The following is a 19,500-nucleotide window of genomic DNA, read 5'->3' on the forward strand; positions in this document are numbered from 1 at the left end:
ATGATTACCAGGTTTCTCTTCAATTAAGGCCTGTGGTGAACATTTTATTATGAAACAATTACAACTTATTACAAACATAAGGAAAACTGAAACCATGCCACACAACTGGATTTCTAGAATAATATGCCCAATATACAAGAAAGGGTATGCGATACATATATTTAGTATGCAATTATTAAAGAAGTATTACCTTAATAACCTTAACGTGCAACAAATTATCTGGACTAACATTCAAAAGAGTTCAACATTAATCAGAGGATATTCTTGACTCCAAGATGGCTAATTGGGCATTATACGATGAAAATTTTGGAAGACACTTTTATTTTAGTTACAGGCTATTACTTTACAGCTTTCCATTTTTAGAACACTAGGTAAATCCACCTCTATTATGGTTTCATTCAACTGTCTTGAACAATCCATGTCACGGTCTGGTTCAAAGCCCATGGGGTCAAGTTTCCGGCATGCAATGATTAACTATGAAGTCTGCACACAAATCATTACAGTGGCACACATTTCAATGAGTCAAATCTGAACTTTTCTAACACGTACTGATACTGACTTTCATGGAGGCATCTCCACCGCATAATAACTTAAGATGGTAAAGTGATGCGCAAACGTGTTAATAAATAAACGCGCAATTTAACGTTAAATTTAGACACGCTAAAATATTCGATATGAGCCAACCATAGTTTATGGTGAAAACTCGCCTAATTCCCTGAAGCAGGTAAAATTTCCATTAAATAATAGCTCATGCCACGTCCCAAACCTGGCAAACAGATCATTACCTCCAGATACCTCATGAATTAACCGCTCCTTTTCGATGAAGCAGGACACAGGGTACATGGTTGGTTGCAATCATTCCGATTCTCCTATGGTTAGATGTGTGAACTCCATTTCCTTCAAAAATTGCATAGCATGAAAAAACGATAAAATTCAGTGAAATCAATTCCATTAAATAGCACAATCCAAATCCTAATATAAATAGTACTCACTAATTAAAAATCATTACATAGCACACGCTGAGGATAATTAGGCCTGAAATATTGGAGGAAAAAGAGACACTGCTACATATTTTTCACATATAACACCCTTTAACATCCCGATAAACTGTAAAGTGCAAGCTGAGTCAAATAGAGTAAATCCAAGCCATTCTCAGAAGTTTAAACTTGCTCGCGTTCGTGGGGTGTGGGAAAACAAGTGAGCCGCGATATTTCAGAGCGCATGTCATAGTGGCCCGTCGACAACACATCAGCAAGCATGGAGGAACCGAAATCAAAGGGACGTAACGTCGAAAATATTATTAGCATGGAAAATAACGAACATTTAATTGCTATCATAGTGGGGGTGATTGTAATACTTCTTACATTAGGTAAGGTAACATATTCAATGTTGTAAATTGCAGAAAAATGCTTGATGTAACATCCATATGTTATGATTGTTCAGCAATTCTAAAGCAGCTGTATTTTTACAGGTTTATTTATGCTATGGAGGCGAGGAAAACACGCGCGACGCAGTGTCCTCTTGATGGGTCTATGTGACTCCGGGAAAACTCTTATATTTTCTAGAGTCTTAGAAAATATGTTTGTTATGACCCACACGTCCATGAAGGAAAATGTGGGAGACTTCGCATCTAAAAATGTATGGACGTGACTAATGTTTTCTGATTAAAACGAAATGAGCTTGGTAATGATATGCTTTGTTTTAACAGGGGTCTTTGCGACTTGTGGATGTGCCTGGCCACGAAAGAATTCGTAACAAATTCTTTGATCAATACAAGTCATCCGCTCGTGGAATTATATATGTTATCGACAGCGTTAACATTCAAAAGGAGCTTCGTGATGTGGCTGAGTGAGTTCCATTTTCCTTTTGTTTGTAATTACGTGTTTGATTCAAATTCCTCTTCATAGAATACCTTATGTGTGTACTCTCTTCTTACTTAGATTCCTGTACAATTTGCTAACTGATTCGGTGGTGAATTCGCATTGTGTGCCGTTAGCCATTGTGTGCAACAAGCAAGATCAAACCTTGGCGAAAGGAAGCACCGTAGTCAGAACTTTGTTGGAAAAAGAAATGTAAGTATGGATGCTTGGTGCTTATGTGTTATGCGCCGGTGTGAATGATATACATTTCTGGTTATTTACGACTACGGTTCTATTTTAGGAACATGTTGCGAGTTACAAAGACAAACCAGTTGCGAAGTACAGTAGATGCATCCAATAACAACACCTTCCTCGGAAAACAAGGGAAGGATTTCAATTTTGAGCATCTCAATCCCATCAAGGTGGAATTCTTTGAGTCCAGCGCTCTGAACAAAAATCCAGATAACCCTCCAGATGTCGACAGCATTGTTGCTTGGCTGAACAAGGTTGCTTAATGCAACGAATATTTTCAAATTATCAAGGAATCTTACATGTGACATTACGGTGCATTTAACTTATTTTATGAATACTACGTGAGCATCACTACCACATTTTTAGTCACGGTGTGTTTTTTTGTGAAATCAAGTGAATTACTTTTAGAAGTTAATACCACCATTTTCATAGCCTCATCGAGTGTGTTATTCCCAAACATTTTGATAGTGTTGGTCATTTTTTTCATTTGTGTGAAAAGTATTAGCCTACGTGTTTCCCCAGAGGTCAGCATCGTTTATTATTTATTTTTCTCATAAATTCTTTTTAGATTTGCCGTTGAATTGTTACATTGACTTGGATGTGAACTCTCCAAATTTCAAGATTATTAAAACACTTTTATTTTTTCTCAAACCATGTGCCAGTATCTCACTTTAACGGTTGAAATCTCAGAAAAGACGCTAATTTGTTGACATCGGCGAATTTGTTGGGGAGGAATTGTTCTACGGAAGTTACAGTAACCTGCTGAAAATCATTGCCTTCACACTGTTGTGTATTTCATCTTAGGAATTCATTAAATATGTCAATTATTGCCAGTGCGCAGTTATGTCTTCCCAGGTGTTATATTAGTGTATATATCCCTTTAATTTTGCTTGCTAGAACAATGATTTAAGTAATTAATTTGCAAAACAAGCGTCGTATGATGGGTTCCAATCATGCACTAACCGACAAGGAGTGTAATTCTATGAAGATTGTTGTACTTCATCAGTGTAGCAGAATTATATCAGTGCAGCTAAGTTGGTGGGAGCTGCTCTTTCTGTTCCTCTTAGTGTTTGAAAAGGTAAGATAATGGTTACATGATTGCCACAGTTCTAAGTCCATGCATTTGTCCTCCAAATTTTTTGTATCTCCCTTTATGGCTAAATTCATCATGCGAACAAGGTTTAAAAATTTGATCATTTAAAATGAAATAATGTTAAACACCTAGTTCCTTAAGTAATAATGGACATGTCAACTCTTTGACATGGCCCACAGATGGGATTTTCAGGTCTTGAGACTGCTATTCCTAAGTACAGATTGGCACCCTTCAAAATATTGTTATTTAGACCCTTTTCAGCAGTATGACTTCGTTTTTGTGATCCCTCCAACTGTGTTACCGATTCTCCATTACAGTTGTTAATGGATGTAGTTAATATGCGCTTCACGAAATTTTTTTCACATAGGCATGGGTGCAGTAAGTGTCCCAGGAAAAACTGTTTAACGGGGATTTCCAAGTCGTAAGGTGACGTTATGTGATCACCATTCCATATGGATGTGATATTATATGATCACCTTATAGCTTGGAAAGGGCCAGTAGCATCAACATGAAACCTCCCATTATTGTCAACATAAATAATAAGATGAGCAGAGCACTCATTTCTATATCAAAATAGTTATATTATTTCAGGAATTAATTCTTGTCATAAATCATAATGAAAACATCGGTGTGATTGCATAATCATATTGTTTATACTCACTCAAAGCTCTTGTTGAAGTAAACTCACAGATTTATGTTGCCATGCCTCAAAGATATTATAATCTCACATTCATCCAACCTTCATTATTTAATGTTCTTAAAAATCCAGATTATTAAATAAAATGTTGAAAAGGCAGGATACCCAAGGAAACCTGTTTTCATGATAACTGCGAAGTGCATCCAAAAAAGTTAGTGTTGCCATGCCTCATTAACTAAGAGTAATGACCCCATATTTATAACAAAAAAGCTTAAAATTGTCTCCCCTACCACCTCCTGAAGTAAAGCGGTTTCCTCCTGAAACTCCTTGTAGATGCATTTATAAAGGATGGAAAACACCATTGAAGCCAAATGACTTGTTTCATAGATTTCCATACCAAGTGTCCTTAAAATGTTTGGTCATAAGAGAGAGGACGTTTGGAAAATATTTCATTTTTTCCTCAGGTTTATGGGTCTTTAAACATCCTCAATTTGTTTTCATTGCTTATTTTGCTGATCTTCAACATTCCGCCTAAAATTATGGCAGGCATTGTTATGTGTTTGTATGTCATCTCACCTAGCCGTTGTGTATTTTACAATCATTTTTATTTCACAACACACGAACATAGCAGGTAATGTCTCTGATGGCATTGAGTTGATTGTGAATGATTTCCTCATTCTCAAGTGCTATTGCTCTCACTTGGACTTTGAGTCCATTATTTTATGAGAGAAAGCCTTGCCAATAAGCATTTTAGAAAATTCCTTATTCAGCAAACAAGGCACCTGCATTGGTTGAGTGAGTGGGAGAAGTTGATGACCTATGGGCAAAACTGAACTCTGAAATCTCAGGGTCCATTTCCTTTGGCTATGGAATTGTCAGCATTAAACACCTTTTTATGAACCATTCCTCTAATATTCTTGTACTTGACGTGTAGCTCAACTCTTTGCTCCACCTCCAGCAAGACTCCTCTCAAGCAATGGATATCAGGCTGAGCATTATTTTTATTGCAGTTTCTTTGGCTACTTTACAAGCAAAAGGTGAGATATTTGCTTACTTTACTCTTCTCTTTGTATCACTTAAAAGGCTGTTTTACACAGTGCACATAATTGCACAGGTTAGAGCTGCATTAATTTCTGATTATGATGTACAAATGAACGAACAAAATTAGAACGGGCTATATTGCCATCTCACGTCCATGCCTTCTCGCAAATCAGCATTTACAAGATGCAGTTTTGACTGCACCTTTGTAAACAAGTCAGATTTTGCATTTATGTGCCCCATGTAAAATGGCCATAAAGGTGGATCACAGGCCAGAAATTGCATTCATGGGGAAGAAGTAATTTACCACAATTTAAGCTAAGAAATGTCTCGATGTTGAAAGATAGACCCGTCTGCTAAAATATCACTCAAGGACAAGTCCTCTCAAGTCATAGATACCAAATGAACACTATCTCTGCTATGAACGAAGCTCTATAATGAACCAAACATCCATTACTATCTGTGCATACCCAATTTTTAAATTGAGAGCATGTTCCAGTTCAGTAACATTTTGCAGTAGAAATAATAAAATTACCCACTATCATTGATGATGAGTAAGTAATTGAAAAGATGCAAGCTCCATTCTTAGAATAATATCTAGAGAATGTTATTTTTTCACATTGTAACATTGACCTCAAGGAAACCCATAATAGTCAGGGCAAAAATTGTTTGTGCATTGAATTGCAATGAGTGTTTTCATTGTAAATAATAATGCATCGTCTTCATTTAAACAGTTCTTAAATTGGGAGCCATCTAAATCCCATTAACAGAATCAATTTCAAGGAAGAAATTCCTTTCCAAAGCAATATATTTGCATCATTTGATTGATAAAATTATGTACAAGCGATACTTTGCATCAAAATCAGGTAAGGGTTCAGCATTAATAAAAGATATTAAAATTCAAATGCATTCATAAACATTAGTTTGAAAGTAACCTCCCAATTTCTGGCTAAAAGATCGATAGCACAAAACATTTTCAGATATCCTTACATCAGTACACAAATTGAAAATATTTCACAGACCAGGGGTACCCAAAGTATAGGCCATAAGCAGCTCATGAACCTAACTCTTGACACCACCTTGTAAATTATCATAATATTTTGACTTATATGTAGCAGATGCATTCCAGCCCATGAAATTCTTGAAAATCTCATTTTAACTCCTTTCACCTTAGAATTTGTGAACACAAGATAAAGTGTAGAGCTAGAATAAGATGGTTTAATGCATGTTTTACCCAAAAATTAAGAGCATATATGTACATATAATTTTGTGCGGATAGAGAACCACAAGAATTACATCCTTTAGCATCTCTTGTTCATTTTTAGCTCCCACTCTTTCCATGTGTATTCAGCATACCACTCAGCCCTCTTCCACTCATTGGGAATTAGGCAATTTTCTGACTCTTGTAAGTAATGAAAAAATAACAATGTGCAGAATCTGCAATCAATAGATACTTAACAGCAAAGGTGGGAAATTTTATGAAATTTGACCATATCTTCCAATAAATAGTAGCATATATTTTTTGTATGGGAATACATAACTAGAAGTTCTGAATTGATGTTATATGGTTGGTTCAGTGACGACGCTAGCAGGTGCGGGGCTAGGGGCGAACCTTCAGTGCGGGGCCCTTCACTTAAAATATTAAACTCTATACCCCATCTACAAACTCGAGCATTTTGAATCCCTACCACTCTCTGGCTAAGTATGTGTTCCCCTCCCAAATTCAGACTTCGTAATTACGCCGTTATGATACCATCACGCCTTTGAGTTCAAAATAGTATAATACAAATTAAATTTATAATTATATTTATTCATAAAATTATGACGTAAAATAAACATAAAAAGCGCGCTTTTTACTTTAAATTACTGCATTATTATTCCTTTTTCATAATATTATTTTTTGTCTTGCACGGACTTAACAATACAGAAATAGTTGAAATTGCGTTTTCAAACTATCGTACATATTTTAATTTTTTTTCACGAACGTGGGGCCCCCCAAAGCACGGGGCCCGGGGCAGTCGCCCCGCCCTAAGGCCGGCTCTGGGTTGGTTTGAGTGAGTTTTTTAAACTAAGACCTCGGACCTTGTATACCACAAAACTCGCTCCCCTTCCAAATCTTTTGAAAAATACCTATTTTTGCTTCAGTGTATTTTTTTCTCTGATGACATAAGAAGGGTAAATTAATGGCATCATCCTCAATAATGTATACTTGCTAATAATTCACTTCACTATCGAAATTCCAACAGCTGTTCCACCATTTACATAAATGCACTTTGGGGTTGGGGTTCATTATGAGTTTTTTAACTTACTATCTGTATACTTTTATAACAATATCTCATGCAAAATAGTTTTGAAATTGGATGATGAACACTACAGCTGGAACCTCATAATTCAGAAGCAAAGATTCAGGTAAAACTGGGACAAAACTACCTTTGGAAACCATTATGTCAACACTATAGGGGTGGTGATGTAGAATATTGGGATGCTAAGCTTTTAACTATCCATCAAGCTCTTAAAACTTTGCAGTCAAGCACATTCACGAAAGTTATACCATGCAAGAGAGGGTATACAAATTTTTCCTATTTGCCATATTAGATAACATTACAAGAACAGTACATATATCACTAGGCTTTCACCGGAAAATGTTTTGAGCATTTTTAGAGGGAGGAAAATGATGAGGGAGAATCAGTCGGAGAACGTACACCTAAGACTGGTATATACATATATATAAATCACAGGACTAAAATATTCATAGTTTTAAAGCTATTGACCTTACGCTTGAAAAGTCACACAAAACGACCACTTACCACATCAATTCAAAGGTCTAGTCAGAAATGTATCATAAAATGCTGAGCTTCATTACATAAAAAGATAGTCGTTTACCTAAAAATGGGTGTACGCACTAAAATGTCATACCTTTGGTATCAAGTAACTTTCCGATTAACAGTTATAAATATCCGAAAAGTGTACGAAATTTGAAATGACTCGGAGAGGGTCGGGCTGAAGATGGTACTCTTTTGCATTCATCATAATCACTGGTCAACAATCCTAGGATTGGTTTGATGCAGCTCTCCACTCAGTTCTCCTATCAGCTAATCTTTTCACTCCTGCGTATTTCTTTTCTTTCACATCTCTCTTTACTTGTTCCATATATTTTGTTCGAGGTCTTCCTTTTCCATTCTTGCCTTCCACCTGTCCTTCGACGATTGTCTTCATCAGGCCATCATGTCTCAAGATGTGGCCTATAAGGTTGTGCATTATTAACTCTTAAAGTTTTCACCGTCTCATATATTGTTTAGAAAAATGACTGAATCTATTAAATGATTATAAAGTTCAACTGAAGTTTGAGCAATTTCATTTCCTCATACTATTAATTCTCCAAAACTCATTTTTTTTATCAGAGAGGCAGCACAAGTCAGTTCCCTGTGTAGGAAAGCATGTTTACAATGCAACTGCAACGGCCTACTATCCATCTCACCATCCAAATGAAGATGGTTTTGTTGACATGAGAGGAAAGAAACTTCGAACTCTGCAGGTAAGTACATACATACTAGTGGACAACCTATTTCATGTGATACACTTTTGGATGAAGAATGAGAAAGAACTGGAGGCGGAAAGCAGTGGATATTTACAGGAGACACAACTTCTTTAAAAGAAATACATACACAGTTCAAAAATCCTAATGTGCTAAAGTACCCAGGAAAATACCCCAGAGATACAGGGGGAAATCAGATTACATTATGATAAGGCAGAGGCAAGGCTGGATCCAGGATTTTTTTCTGGGGGGGCACAAGGGTACCCTTTTTTACACACAAATAAAATGAACGCAATGATAATGGGACAGTGTAAAAAAATCTTGCCTATTTTATAAGGGTCTGGGAGGGCACGTGCCCCACCCCTTAAATCTACCTGTGGACAGAGTTATTAGAATTGAATGAAAAACTCAAACAGCTTTCCTTTCATGGAAGCAGATTCAGATCAAAAACCAGTTCCAATGAGATATATCTTACGATTCAAAAGACATTGAAAATGCAGAAGGATGAGAGTGGAATGTAGAAGCTCTGAAGCAAACTAATGGAACACAGTACCAGGAACTACATGGTGGAAAACATTAGCCATGAGATATGAGATACCATACAGAAGAGAAAGAATGGATTAGGGTGAACATTTGAATAAAACTTGAAAATGCTTCAGTAGGGGAAGGGAGGGATGGCAACAAAATTGAGGAATTTGATTTGGAAATGTGAAACAAACAGGGAGGAGAAAGCAACAGAATTTTACCGATGGACCTAGTTGAACAAATTCATTCAACAAATATCATAACCAGTAGAGGAACACATGAAAGAATCAAGGGGATGCAGGGAGATATTGGATAAATTTTATCATAGAGTTAATATTACTATAGGAGACTCCATGGGTAGTGATAGTGATAGCAGTCACCACCTCCGCAACTTTTGCCACTAGTGGTACAAAGATTGGTACATGTCTGACTTTAAATTCCCATCCTCTTCTAGTACATAATTGCAACTGGTGGGAATCAATGGAATCGCAGGAGTGGAGAATCCTGTTTACAATATTTATGTATTTTATCATGGTAAAATAGAGGTTTTAGGACTGTGAAAAACTGACACAGCTTCCCTGAGGTTTATGTGTACGAAGACGACAACCCAGTGGTAATAAGATGTAGCGAAAGATTCAAAAAGACTTGAAAAATCAGACATTGAATGAAATGGAAAGTAGAAGCTCCAGTGGGAATGAAACATAATATTTAATTGGCAGTAGGAATTGAGCAAAGACTTGTTGGTTCAAAATAACTTATGGGCCCACAGACTCTCATAGAATATCCAAATGACATGGAGTGCATTTAATTCATGATGGTAAAATATTCACTTAATTGCTTAAATTGATGATTCATTTACACAACCTAAACCTGACCATCGTATTAACCAACAATTTAAAGTACATCTTTCAGGAAATTGAATTTGGGGCCTCGCAACAATAAAGTAACCCTAAATTTTCTACATTGCTTCGTCAAATATTAAAAGCACATCGTGATACTATAAGGGGAGTGTCACTCTGGCCTGGAACCCATCATTCAGTATTTATCAAATGCTTAAGGTGAAAAATGGAATAAAACTTTAAAATGAAAATTACCACCATAAAAGCCTGCACGTATAAATATGCAGATATTCAAAGGCATTTTCCAGAAAATATAGCAAAGAAAGCCTAAACTTTCTGGCAACCTGGACATGGAAGTATGCACAAATAAAAGAGCTTATCTGAAACTTATGAAGATAACAAATACTTTTCTTATTGAGCTAACCTCCCTAATGTTTAAAGACCTTTTTTGTTTACAAGATAAGTTATACAACCAAAACGTGGAGTTATTCAAGAACCATGTTGAACTAAATACCGACCAAGTGTGATCCAACACCTGATTACCTGACACTCCCCTTGTAACAGCATCACTGTAATTATTACAAATATGTAATAACTATGGTCAACATTTATAACTCAATGTAAACTTGTACACATTTTCTCTTAAAAAGAGTAATTTTCCCACCGTTTTGTTCCAGGATTACATAGATGGAAGGGCAAGATATGTGACTATCTCCATTGACCCATCACTGAAGATACCTTATGGCACCCGCGTCTGTATACCACAACTAAACAAGCATTACCGGCGTCAAATTCCCTTTGAGGTTCGAGATGCCTCAGATACAGTTTGGAGACGACGATATACCCGGGTCGAAATTTGTGTGCGTAGTGAAGAAGACTCTTATGATTTGGCTGTCAATCGAAATGTAACTTTAATTTTTGCCTAATTATTCATAATGTTTTCACCAACCTATCAACCAGATTAAGAATCATTACACATCCATTCTTGATATTCCAATCATTTGTTGTAAGAATTGATCTATGATAATGCAGAGACAATGGCAAATCTTAAAAAGAATTATTTATTACCCTTAAAACGGAAAATACTTCTAAATATTAATGCACAAGAGTGCGCTAAAACTTCCTGTTTTTCTTTGTATTGAACAGCAATAAAGGTCAAATAATTTTTTTTATTAATCATCACTTAAATCCCCCTGGATCCACTGCCCACTCATGAAAGGAATGGTCTAAAAACATTTTTCTCATACAAGAAGGTGCTTGAAGGTCTCCTAAGACTATCAAGATTACTATAGGAATAATAATGATTTCATTGTCTCCATGGACTAAACATGATCTTTCACCACTTGCCATGCACAAACATGTCACCTTTCTGGCAACCTTATTTTTCTGTATTATTTTTCCAGAGGGAAGGTAGAATGGGAATTGCTATTAACTGACTGAATTGACAACTAACTTCATGATGTCTGTGCACCTACGGTTAGGAAATAGGGAATTGGCCACAAAACCTCCCAATACCTGCCATAGCAAAAAGAGATTATTTTTCGAGAGTAAGAACTCTCTACGTTCCTACTTAGCATTTTCATTCCTAAAACAAAAAAAAATTGGTCTAGATGGTATTTTTCCAATAATTTTTGATGGTGGTACATAGTTAAAAATTACCAAATTCTAGACCACAGGCCAAACTTTTTTTTGCTCTCAACATTGTTAAATAAAACAATTTCAAATAAAAATATCCAATAGTTTAATGAGTTCATTAAAAGTCAATAAAATTACTGCAACTCTTACCAAAGCAGATTGATCACAATAGATTGGCTAAGTGTAGTTTTCAACACAAAGACATCATTCCAAGAGAGGCTTCTGGTATTTAGCCTGCACCCATACCCGGTACATTTTCAAAAGTTTTCCTCGGTTGACTTGCAAGCGTCGGTCTATAATGTTTTCTTTTTCCTTGAAACCAACTCCTTCAAAAATATCTCTCAGGCCCTCTGTAATAAATTATAAATAAGGCAAAACATATAAAAATAAAATAAGGCACAACACATTACTAAACAATATATATACCTAATTGGGAGAAATAAGTTCCTTGCAAAGAAAATCAGCACAGCATTGCTTTATCATCTCAAAGTAAAGTAGAATCTGCATTGAGCAGCCATATCCTGGAAAAGGATATACTGGCTGAAAGTTACAGAGGGTTACAAGGAGTGAGTAGTTGTGGACAAGTATACCAAACAGTGAAATGTTGAAAATGACATGAAAATGTTGCTCTTGTCGGGATAGGATTAAAAAATTGCAATGCCAAAAAAAATTATATGAAGGACTTCATAATGTATTAAATATATAATAATATCAATTTTAATTATGCATGATTATCATTGTGAAGGTTTGAACACTTAAACATGGATATCAAGGTGAGCACTGATTTTCAGCAAACCCTAAAACAGGAAATACACATGTACAATAACACACTGCAAACAAGGGCACAATGCCAGGGCAAAATGCATCCCACTAATAGAAGTTTAATATGTGGTTCCCAAAAATACTGGTCAAGCATTCTACCAGTTACCCAACCAAGACACCATCAACCCCTTCATGGAATTTTACGCCTAGCAACAATACCAGATCCTGGATTTAGTTCTGGGGGGCACAATGATATCCAGAAATGCAAAGGTAACACAATGATAATGGGACCATATTAAAAATCTTGCCTATTTTTTCAGGGTCTGGGGAAGGCACGTGCCCCCGTGATCCCCCCTAAATCCGCCTATGCCAAGAACATTCCACACACACTGCCATGGCCCTGGTTTCCAAAACCAATTTCCAATCCAAGGCTGCATGATGACAAAACTTCGTGACCATTACCTAAATACGGGCTTGGTGTTCTAAAGCATCATGGACGGTACAAACGAGAGGTAAGAATGGAAGTGAGTCATGAAGCAGTTGCCACTCAAGCAACTAGTATGCAACGTGAATGGGTGGTCAGGTGTGTGACAATGCAGCTCCTCAAAATGCACAGTGGTTGGACACATCCTAGCAAATCACTTTCCCAGATCTGTCATCATGCCACCTCGCAATCATAGGTGTGTGGTGGCAAATAATTGTTAATCACATCAGGGGTACAGCTAGGAATTAAGGTTAGGGGGGGTTTTTGGGTACAACTAATACTGGAAGGTGTGGAGGGTATGGAATATCCGCTAGGTAGGCTGGAGGTGTGGGGACCCTCCCCCTGGAAATATTTTTTTTTAATTACAAACAGTTAAAAATAGTGAGTTATACAGCTTTCTAAGGGATATTTTATTAATCCTTACACTATTATGTAATTAAAATTAATCCAATGAAGTAAATTGGATTAAACTTAAAACTTTCTCTGAGCTCTGGGGGGGGGGGTTCATCCCCCATCGCTATGCCACTTAGTCATATTGAACCATACCCACTGTTCTTACTCCCGAATTTTCTCCAAATAATTCTCCTCCCTCCTTCCTAATGCTTCTTCCTGATGCTTCTCTTACCACGTCTGCTTTCGAAAACATTGCTAACTGAAGATAGGAGTAAGAAGAGGTTTCCTCCAGCACCGAGTGGTGGCTCATCAGAGGTGCACATTTCTTTTAGTAGCCCACAGTACATCATCTACAATCCCATGTTAAGTTACATAGTTGCATGGAGCAATAACATTTACCTCAAGTAAAAATTAAAAAAATAGCTACCTTGAGTAAAAAAGTATACTCTGGTTCCATCTCCCCTTGCATAAAAATTGTCTGCAAGGCATCTTCCCTTCTTAAATCTCAGCTGAGCCATATCATAGAGGCCATAGTCACGAAACATCACCATTCCCCCTGGTTTCAAGTAATAAAACAACTTAGAAGCCACATGACGCATCCTTTGAATAAAAAGAATACAAAACTTAGTGATCACCATAAATGAGCAACAATAAAGTTAGAAAAAAATCATTACAGCATTAACTTACTTGTCCGGGTGAATAGCAGAGAGAACGAAAATGAGGATCACAAAGTCCAGACTATTTGGGGGGAAAGGTGCATTCCAGTCATCAGATGTGACATCACACACAAAGGCATGGCACCTGAGGAAGGATAAAAGTATTGCCTTTAAAAAGTTGCCGACAGCCAAGGACAGGATAGCCTTCAGAGGAGTCAATTGTTGTGTAGAGGAGAAAACTTCCGACACGATCATCTTGACTACAAGCATAAATTAAATAAACCCTTAACTACTCATATTTTTAGCTGCAGGCAATGTAATTAGTTCCAATAATCATGCTTTTATTTTCAGGTCCCGTTTTCCACGGACTTAAGCCAAAATCAAATCTAATAACAAGAAGAAATAAAATGAGAAAAAAAATAAACATGCCCAAGAAACACAATCACATTTTAACAAAATGATTTGAAATTGTTTGTTCACGAAATTCGACAGATCTCTCATTGATCAGCACCCCATTATGACCATTTTCTTTCACGCTGACTCATGAGAACATTTAAAGAAAAACTGTACACTTTCATCTTTTGTCAGAAGGCTCTTTCAAGCTTCAAACTATTACATAATCTTTCTTTTTCAACATTTTTTTCCTACAGAGAGTGATGCTTAAAGATTTAAAAAATGCTTGGAAAACAAATGATATTAGAACTATAAAATCCTATCTTACAAACCACTTGCTGGACACTGACATCCAAGCAAGATCTTTTTGTTGAATGTCATGGGGGATTCGGAACCATCACCTCAGGGTTAGAGAGTAAAGACTTGAACCATCACCACCAATAAGTTCAACAGATTCAGGCTTCAATTGGTAGAAGTTAGACATAATTAAATAAATAAAAGATCACAGCACTTTTCCACAAGATTTCTATTTTTTAATCTGACGATGATGGGTTAACACTTGCCTCATCTTTCAGGGGCACTTCATTAGGAATATTGGGGGCTATTTCAAGGGAATTTGGTAATTTTGTGGAAAAGTGCTATGATCTTTTATTTATTTAAACATCACCACCACGGCTGGCAAGGTATGACATGAGAGATTTTTGAAGTGAAACAGTACCAAATACATGAGTCTTCATTGAAAAGAGGGAAAAATAATGTCATGAAAAATATCATGATAAAAGAAAACTTACCTCTTTACATCATACTCTGGATTTTCTTGCACAAGTTTGATGGCAGTGGATGAGAAGTCACAACAGTATACAAACAAGTTAGGATTTGCACTTGTTTGAAGAATGGGAAAAACAGTATTCCCAACACCACAACCGACTTCTAAAATATTCACACGATTGGATCCAATAAGAGAACAAGAGTCATGAGAATCATTCACCTTATGGACACCTTCACTATCACTTTGTCTCGCTTTCACTAACTCATCACAGTCACCTTCACCTTCCTTATTCTTTGATTCAAAATTTGTTTCGCTTTTTGAATCTGACGATGATGGGTTAACACTTGCCTCATCTTTCAGGGGCACTTCATTAGGAATATCGGGAGCTATTTCAGGGAATTCGGTAAATATCCATCGTCTATCCTTGAAGAACCTGGAGAAAATTTATTTAATGTTAAAAAGTTATTTCAATGCACAAGAAAATATAAATATTCATTTATTTATTCATTCGTTAATAACTCAGATGGTCATCTGATTTGCATCTGGATCTAGTTGACATCTGTTTGTTTGCATTGAAAAATCCAAGCCAGCTAGAGCCAACATTAGGTCTTTTGCATATACGTAAATGCTTGTCAGCTACTGCCAACATTCAGCACAAAAGGTTAAAGTAAAAATCTATTAACTACCCCACAAGTCATATGTTCGATATAATTCCCCATTCCTTTAGGGTTTCCCAAAAAAAATTAAAGCTTGAATTTTGAGAGAGCATTTCCATTTTTATATGCAAATGAATGAGCAAAAATCACAAAACTTTTCAGCCGCCTCAAACTATATTTGACCCTGAAAAAATCCAATCAAAGTTCATCACTTCCATTACCTGCATTTCATACATGTTGCTTAACTCCGTAACGTGGGATTCTGAAATGAATTGTCTTTTATTGTTAGAAAATCTTACTACTCATTTGAAAGCACAGGAAACAGCTAAATAAGAGTAAAAATAGATATTTCAACCCTCTTATTATATGAACGATTTCATTCAAAATCCTGAGTGCCCTTTTAGATAACACGTTGCGTACAGATGGCTAGAATTCTCATCATTTTTTTCCCGAACGTTCCGGACGGATGACGATGATTCTCGTCATTTAGGTGCATCAACCTAAACAATTTTATAGCGTACAATACAAATGCAATAGTACGTTTTCAGTTTTTGTTCGTTAGTCATAATGAATTGATGCATCATAACGTTTGATTGGGTAAAGTTATATTCTAAACATTAGCTTTGTAACCATGTTTAAACCAAAGGCATTACGCCCTAATAGGCACATACAGTAAAACCTCTTTACATCGTACTGGAGGGGACCAAAATTTTGGCAGTTTGATCTATGGAAGTTCACTATAGAGAGGTTTTAGTGATAGGCACAATTTTTTCATATCCTTCAGAAATGAAAGGCACTGCTGTCTTTTAAACCATAGTATTTATATGTTTAAACAAATATGCATGAATTAGTGAGCATGTGTTTATTATTTCATAATAACAGAAAGTGAGCGCTACTGCATGATTTTTACCATGATTCGAGAGAAAACAATGTGATCTCTCTTAATTCAATTGTCACTTAAAATGATTAGGATAGTTGGATACCTTTTTTCTTATTTACTGTTAGGTATGCTATCTATGTACTGGTATATGGAGCAAAATTGCCTTAACTAATAACTAAATTATATAAATAAATTAACTAATGGTTAACGTGAAAATTACCCCATATTAAAGGTGTATAAGAAAAAAAAAGGGTGAAACATTTATTGCTGAAAATGTCATTCCATGTACGTAATTGCGGGTGCAATAATGGTCTCTAGTTGTCTCGGTACGATTTGCGGAGGTAATTAGGCTGTCTCGGGGGTGTCTCCTTGGTATGATAAGTGGAGGTTTTACGATATAAAGAGGTTCACTACCAAGAGGTTTATCTATAAATTTACATGTAAATCTGATGGGACCGTAGGGTTGGTATGAAGTATGGAGGTTTATGATGTAAAGAGGTTCACTACAAAGAGGTTTTACTGTGTTTCCAAATCGGCGTTCCTAGGAATTTAAATACCCCGGTACGAAACATGTTAATATGAATGTATTTTCATTCATGTGCAGGCCAGGTCATTATCTTGAATGTAAAAAAATACTTATGCCGTAAATCTATACGAGTGCTGTACAACTTTGCCGCAAAAGTATGCATAGTTTTTATATTTCATATTGGACATAGTTCTTCCACAGTGAGCTAATGAGTTGAATTCTTCTCAGGTTTGCAATTGGGTCACCCTAATTGAAGTGGTGAATTACATTAAACAGATGACTAGAGGGAGGGTTAATAAATTTTTACTTTAAATAAGAGTCCCCAGGAGACATTATGGATATTGGAATGAAGGTACACTATTAATTTCGCTCAAACAGCACCTCAAATAAATGAGAACCAAACTGTGTGGCAAAACTTAGAGTGCATCTTGAGTGCTGATGGATCCTCTATTCAGCATGCACACGCAAGCCTGCAAAGATTTGATCCACTTGGAAATCCAAGAAGAATTTATGCCTTTTTAATTTCATATTCCATTAAGTAACTGCCATTAGAAATATGTCAAAAAGAACCGTATAGGCCAGCAAAGGGAGAAGTTATTTTTCAAATGTCTATAATTTGGACAAGAATGAAGCAGGAATGTTGACTACTTCTAGATTATGAAGTGATTTATGTCAGCAAGACCCGGCAAATGTTGTCCTACGTGTATACATATTTGTTGCCTACACGTGAAAAACACTAATCAAAAAGGCAAAAAGTATAAAAATGTCCAACACTTTACCCACAATTGTGAATGAAATGTAATTAAATTTTGCACTCAAATATCAATATCAGAAATGAAATGCTACCTATTTTCAAAGAAAGTGCCTACTTAAAAAATACAATAATGAAACTATTTCATCAAACCCAAGGCTTAATACACGGACCACCATTCATAATTTTCAGTGAGGCAATCCATTGAATATAAAAAGATCCACTTTATTAATTTAGAAGATATGGATTAAGCTAAGGCTGGGAAAATATTTATGACAGGTTTTCTACTATCTTCATTCTATCAACAAATACTTCTCTGCATTTACAGATTTAAAATAGAATTGATAAATAGCGGAGGTGAAGTGTGCCGCAGGGTCATAGCAATGATACAATTGGAGAGGGGGGTGGATTTTGTAGAGTTATTTTGAAAAAGGCACACTTCGGACCTTATCTCACATCTTTATAACACGAATATTAAGAGGCAATGTCCAGATAATTCAAATTTTACCTATTTTGATGGATTCCATAGAAATCGTCCCAATATTTAAACGCATCAACTTCATACTTTTCTACAAGCTCTTCATCAGCATGTACAGACGAGTTTTCAGACACCTTCCTTTTGGCTTCTTCTTCTTGTTCAGCATCCCATTCTACATGGTCCCTAGAAAATGCAAGTGCGCGATACAGAATATGTTAAAGCAAATCATTGGGGTTTATTCCTGAATTATCATTATTCTTTATCAAACTATCCTTATTTAATTATAAATTATATTTTTTCTCAATACTAGGCATATATCCTATGCTTATAATTATCTCTAAAAAATGCTAGTTGCATTCGCTTCTTCTACAATCACTACTTTCGATGGATTTGAGTATCTTTCAGTATTTTCATTACCCGAGTGGTCGTTTAGAATACAAAATGCCTGCAACACATTCAACTGTAGTAACACAAACGTATCATCTTACGCTACGGCCCTGTTTAAAAAAATTGTTCACGGGAAGGATGAAAGTTAACTTCTAACGGGGAATGAATTCCGGTTCATTTGGAAGGCGCAAACATACGCCTTTAATTCCCCAAATACTTCGGAGAGGGGTTAGGACCCCCCGACTCTTAACTCGCCATGCCCGGGTATTAAAATCTTACTTCCTTCATTCAGGGTTTCACACAAGCAGAACAATAAATCCCATTAGTTTCAGCTGTATCACATATTACGGAATCAGAATTTCAGGGGGATTTTGTTATAATTATTATCTATTCATAGCTCAGGCAATGATTAAAACATGGTTCTTATTAATAAGAGTGCACTTTGACCATGAACTCGAAAACTATGAGTTTTCGGAGGAAAAAAAGTAATTCCACTTCATGTTCAACGTACCATGCATTATGCCTGAATACATCGTCGACATTTCTCAAGTAGCGAGATCCATACTTGGGTTTTTTACGAAACTTGGTGGGATTGTATCCAAAGTAATCGGAATTGCCGACAGATGACAGAAGTCTCATTAGCAACATTTTAAAAAGGTTACTGGCCGATATAGGCTCAAGGAAATGAGATCGAACATTATTCAAAGTGATCATACCACGCATTATGTTGGAAAACTTGTTCCATGTCATGGAGAAGCCTGTTCCCAAACTGCGGCCTTTTAGACACACCATCATCAGGAAGCGGTACGGACATCTTCAATGCTCACGGATAATACGGGATTCCATGCATCAGAGGAAACCGAACCAATGAAAACCCTTTCTTTCAATGCCCACCAACAGCAACACAAGATAACAACAAACACCTTTTCATGCACAAATTTCACGCCTCGCC

At 36.3% G+C, this 19,500-nt stretch overlaps 3 protein-coding genes across 4 annotated transcripts; 2 read left to right on the forward strand and 1 right to left on the reverse strand.

The window, feature by feature from the left end:
* Positions 1 to 1,220: 1,220 nt before the first annotated feature.
* On the forward strand, positions 1,221 to 2,944 carry LOC124158884 (signal recognition particle receptor subunit beta). Its single transcript, XM_046534287.1, has 5 exons — positions 1,221 to 1,369; positions 1,472 to 1,638; positions 1,709 to 1,848; positions 1,941 to 2,072; positions 2,161 to 2,944. The coding sequence occupies exons 1-5, from the start codon at positions 1,258 to 1,260 to the stop codon at positions 2,372 to 2,374; spliced, it is 765 nt and encodes a 254-aa protein (XP_046390243.1). The 5' UTR covers positions 1,221 to 1,257; the 3' UTR covers positions 2,375 to 2,944.
* A 1,590-nt stretch (positions 2,945 to 4,534) lies between these two features.
* On the forward strand, positions 4,535 to 10,950 carry LOC124158885. The gene is made up of 3 exons (XM_046534288.1): positions 4,535 to 4,878; positions 8,281 to 8,414; positions 10,456 to 10,950. Exons 1-3 carry the CDS (start codon positions 4,818 to 4,820, stop codon positions 10,702 to 10,704), a joined length of 444 nt encoding a protein of 147 aa, XP_046390244.1. The 5' UTR covers positions 4,535 to 4,817; the 3' UTR covers positions 10,705 to 10,950.
* Positions 10,951 to 11,502: 552 nt separating this feature from the next.
* Positions 11,503 to 19,473, reverse strand: LOC124158882 (tRNA N(3)-methylcytidine methyltransferase METTL2). Of its 2 annotated transcripts, none has more exons than XM_046534284.1 (6): positions 19,265 to 19,473; positions 18,192 to 18,344; positions 14,893 to 15,303; positions 13,740 to 13,853; positions 13,480 to 13,652; positions 11,503 to 11,763 (listed from the first exon to the last, which is right to left on the reverse strand). In XM_046534284.1, exons 1-6 carry the CDS (start codon positions 19,360 to 19,362, stop codon positions 11,618 to 11,620), a joined length of 1,095 nt encoding a protein of 364 aa, XP_046390240.1. In that variant the 5' UTR covers positions 19,363 to 19,473; the 3' UTR covers positions 11,503 to 11,617. The 2 variants fall into 2 exon arrangements, with proteins under 2 accessions (XP_046390240.1, XP_046390239.1); XM_046534283.1 differs by lacking the exon at positions 19,265 to 19,473 and adding an exon at positions 19,060 to 19,243.
* Positions 19,474 to 19,500: the final 27 nt, after the last annotated feature.

Source organism: Ischnura elegans, chromosome 5 (genome assembly GCF_921293095.1).
Source record: "Ischnura elegans chromosome 5, ioIscEleg1.1, whole genome shotgun sequence".
In the NCBI taxonomy this organism is placed as follows: domain Eukaryota; kingdom Metazoa; phylum Arthropoda; class Insecta; order Odonata; family Coenagrionidae; genus Ischnura; species Ischnura elegans.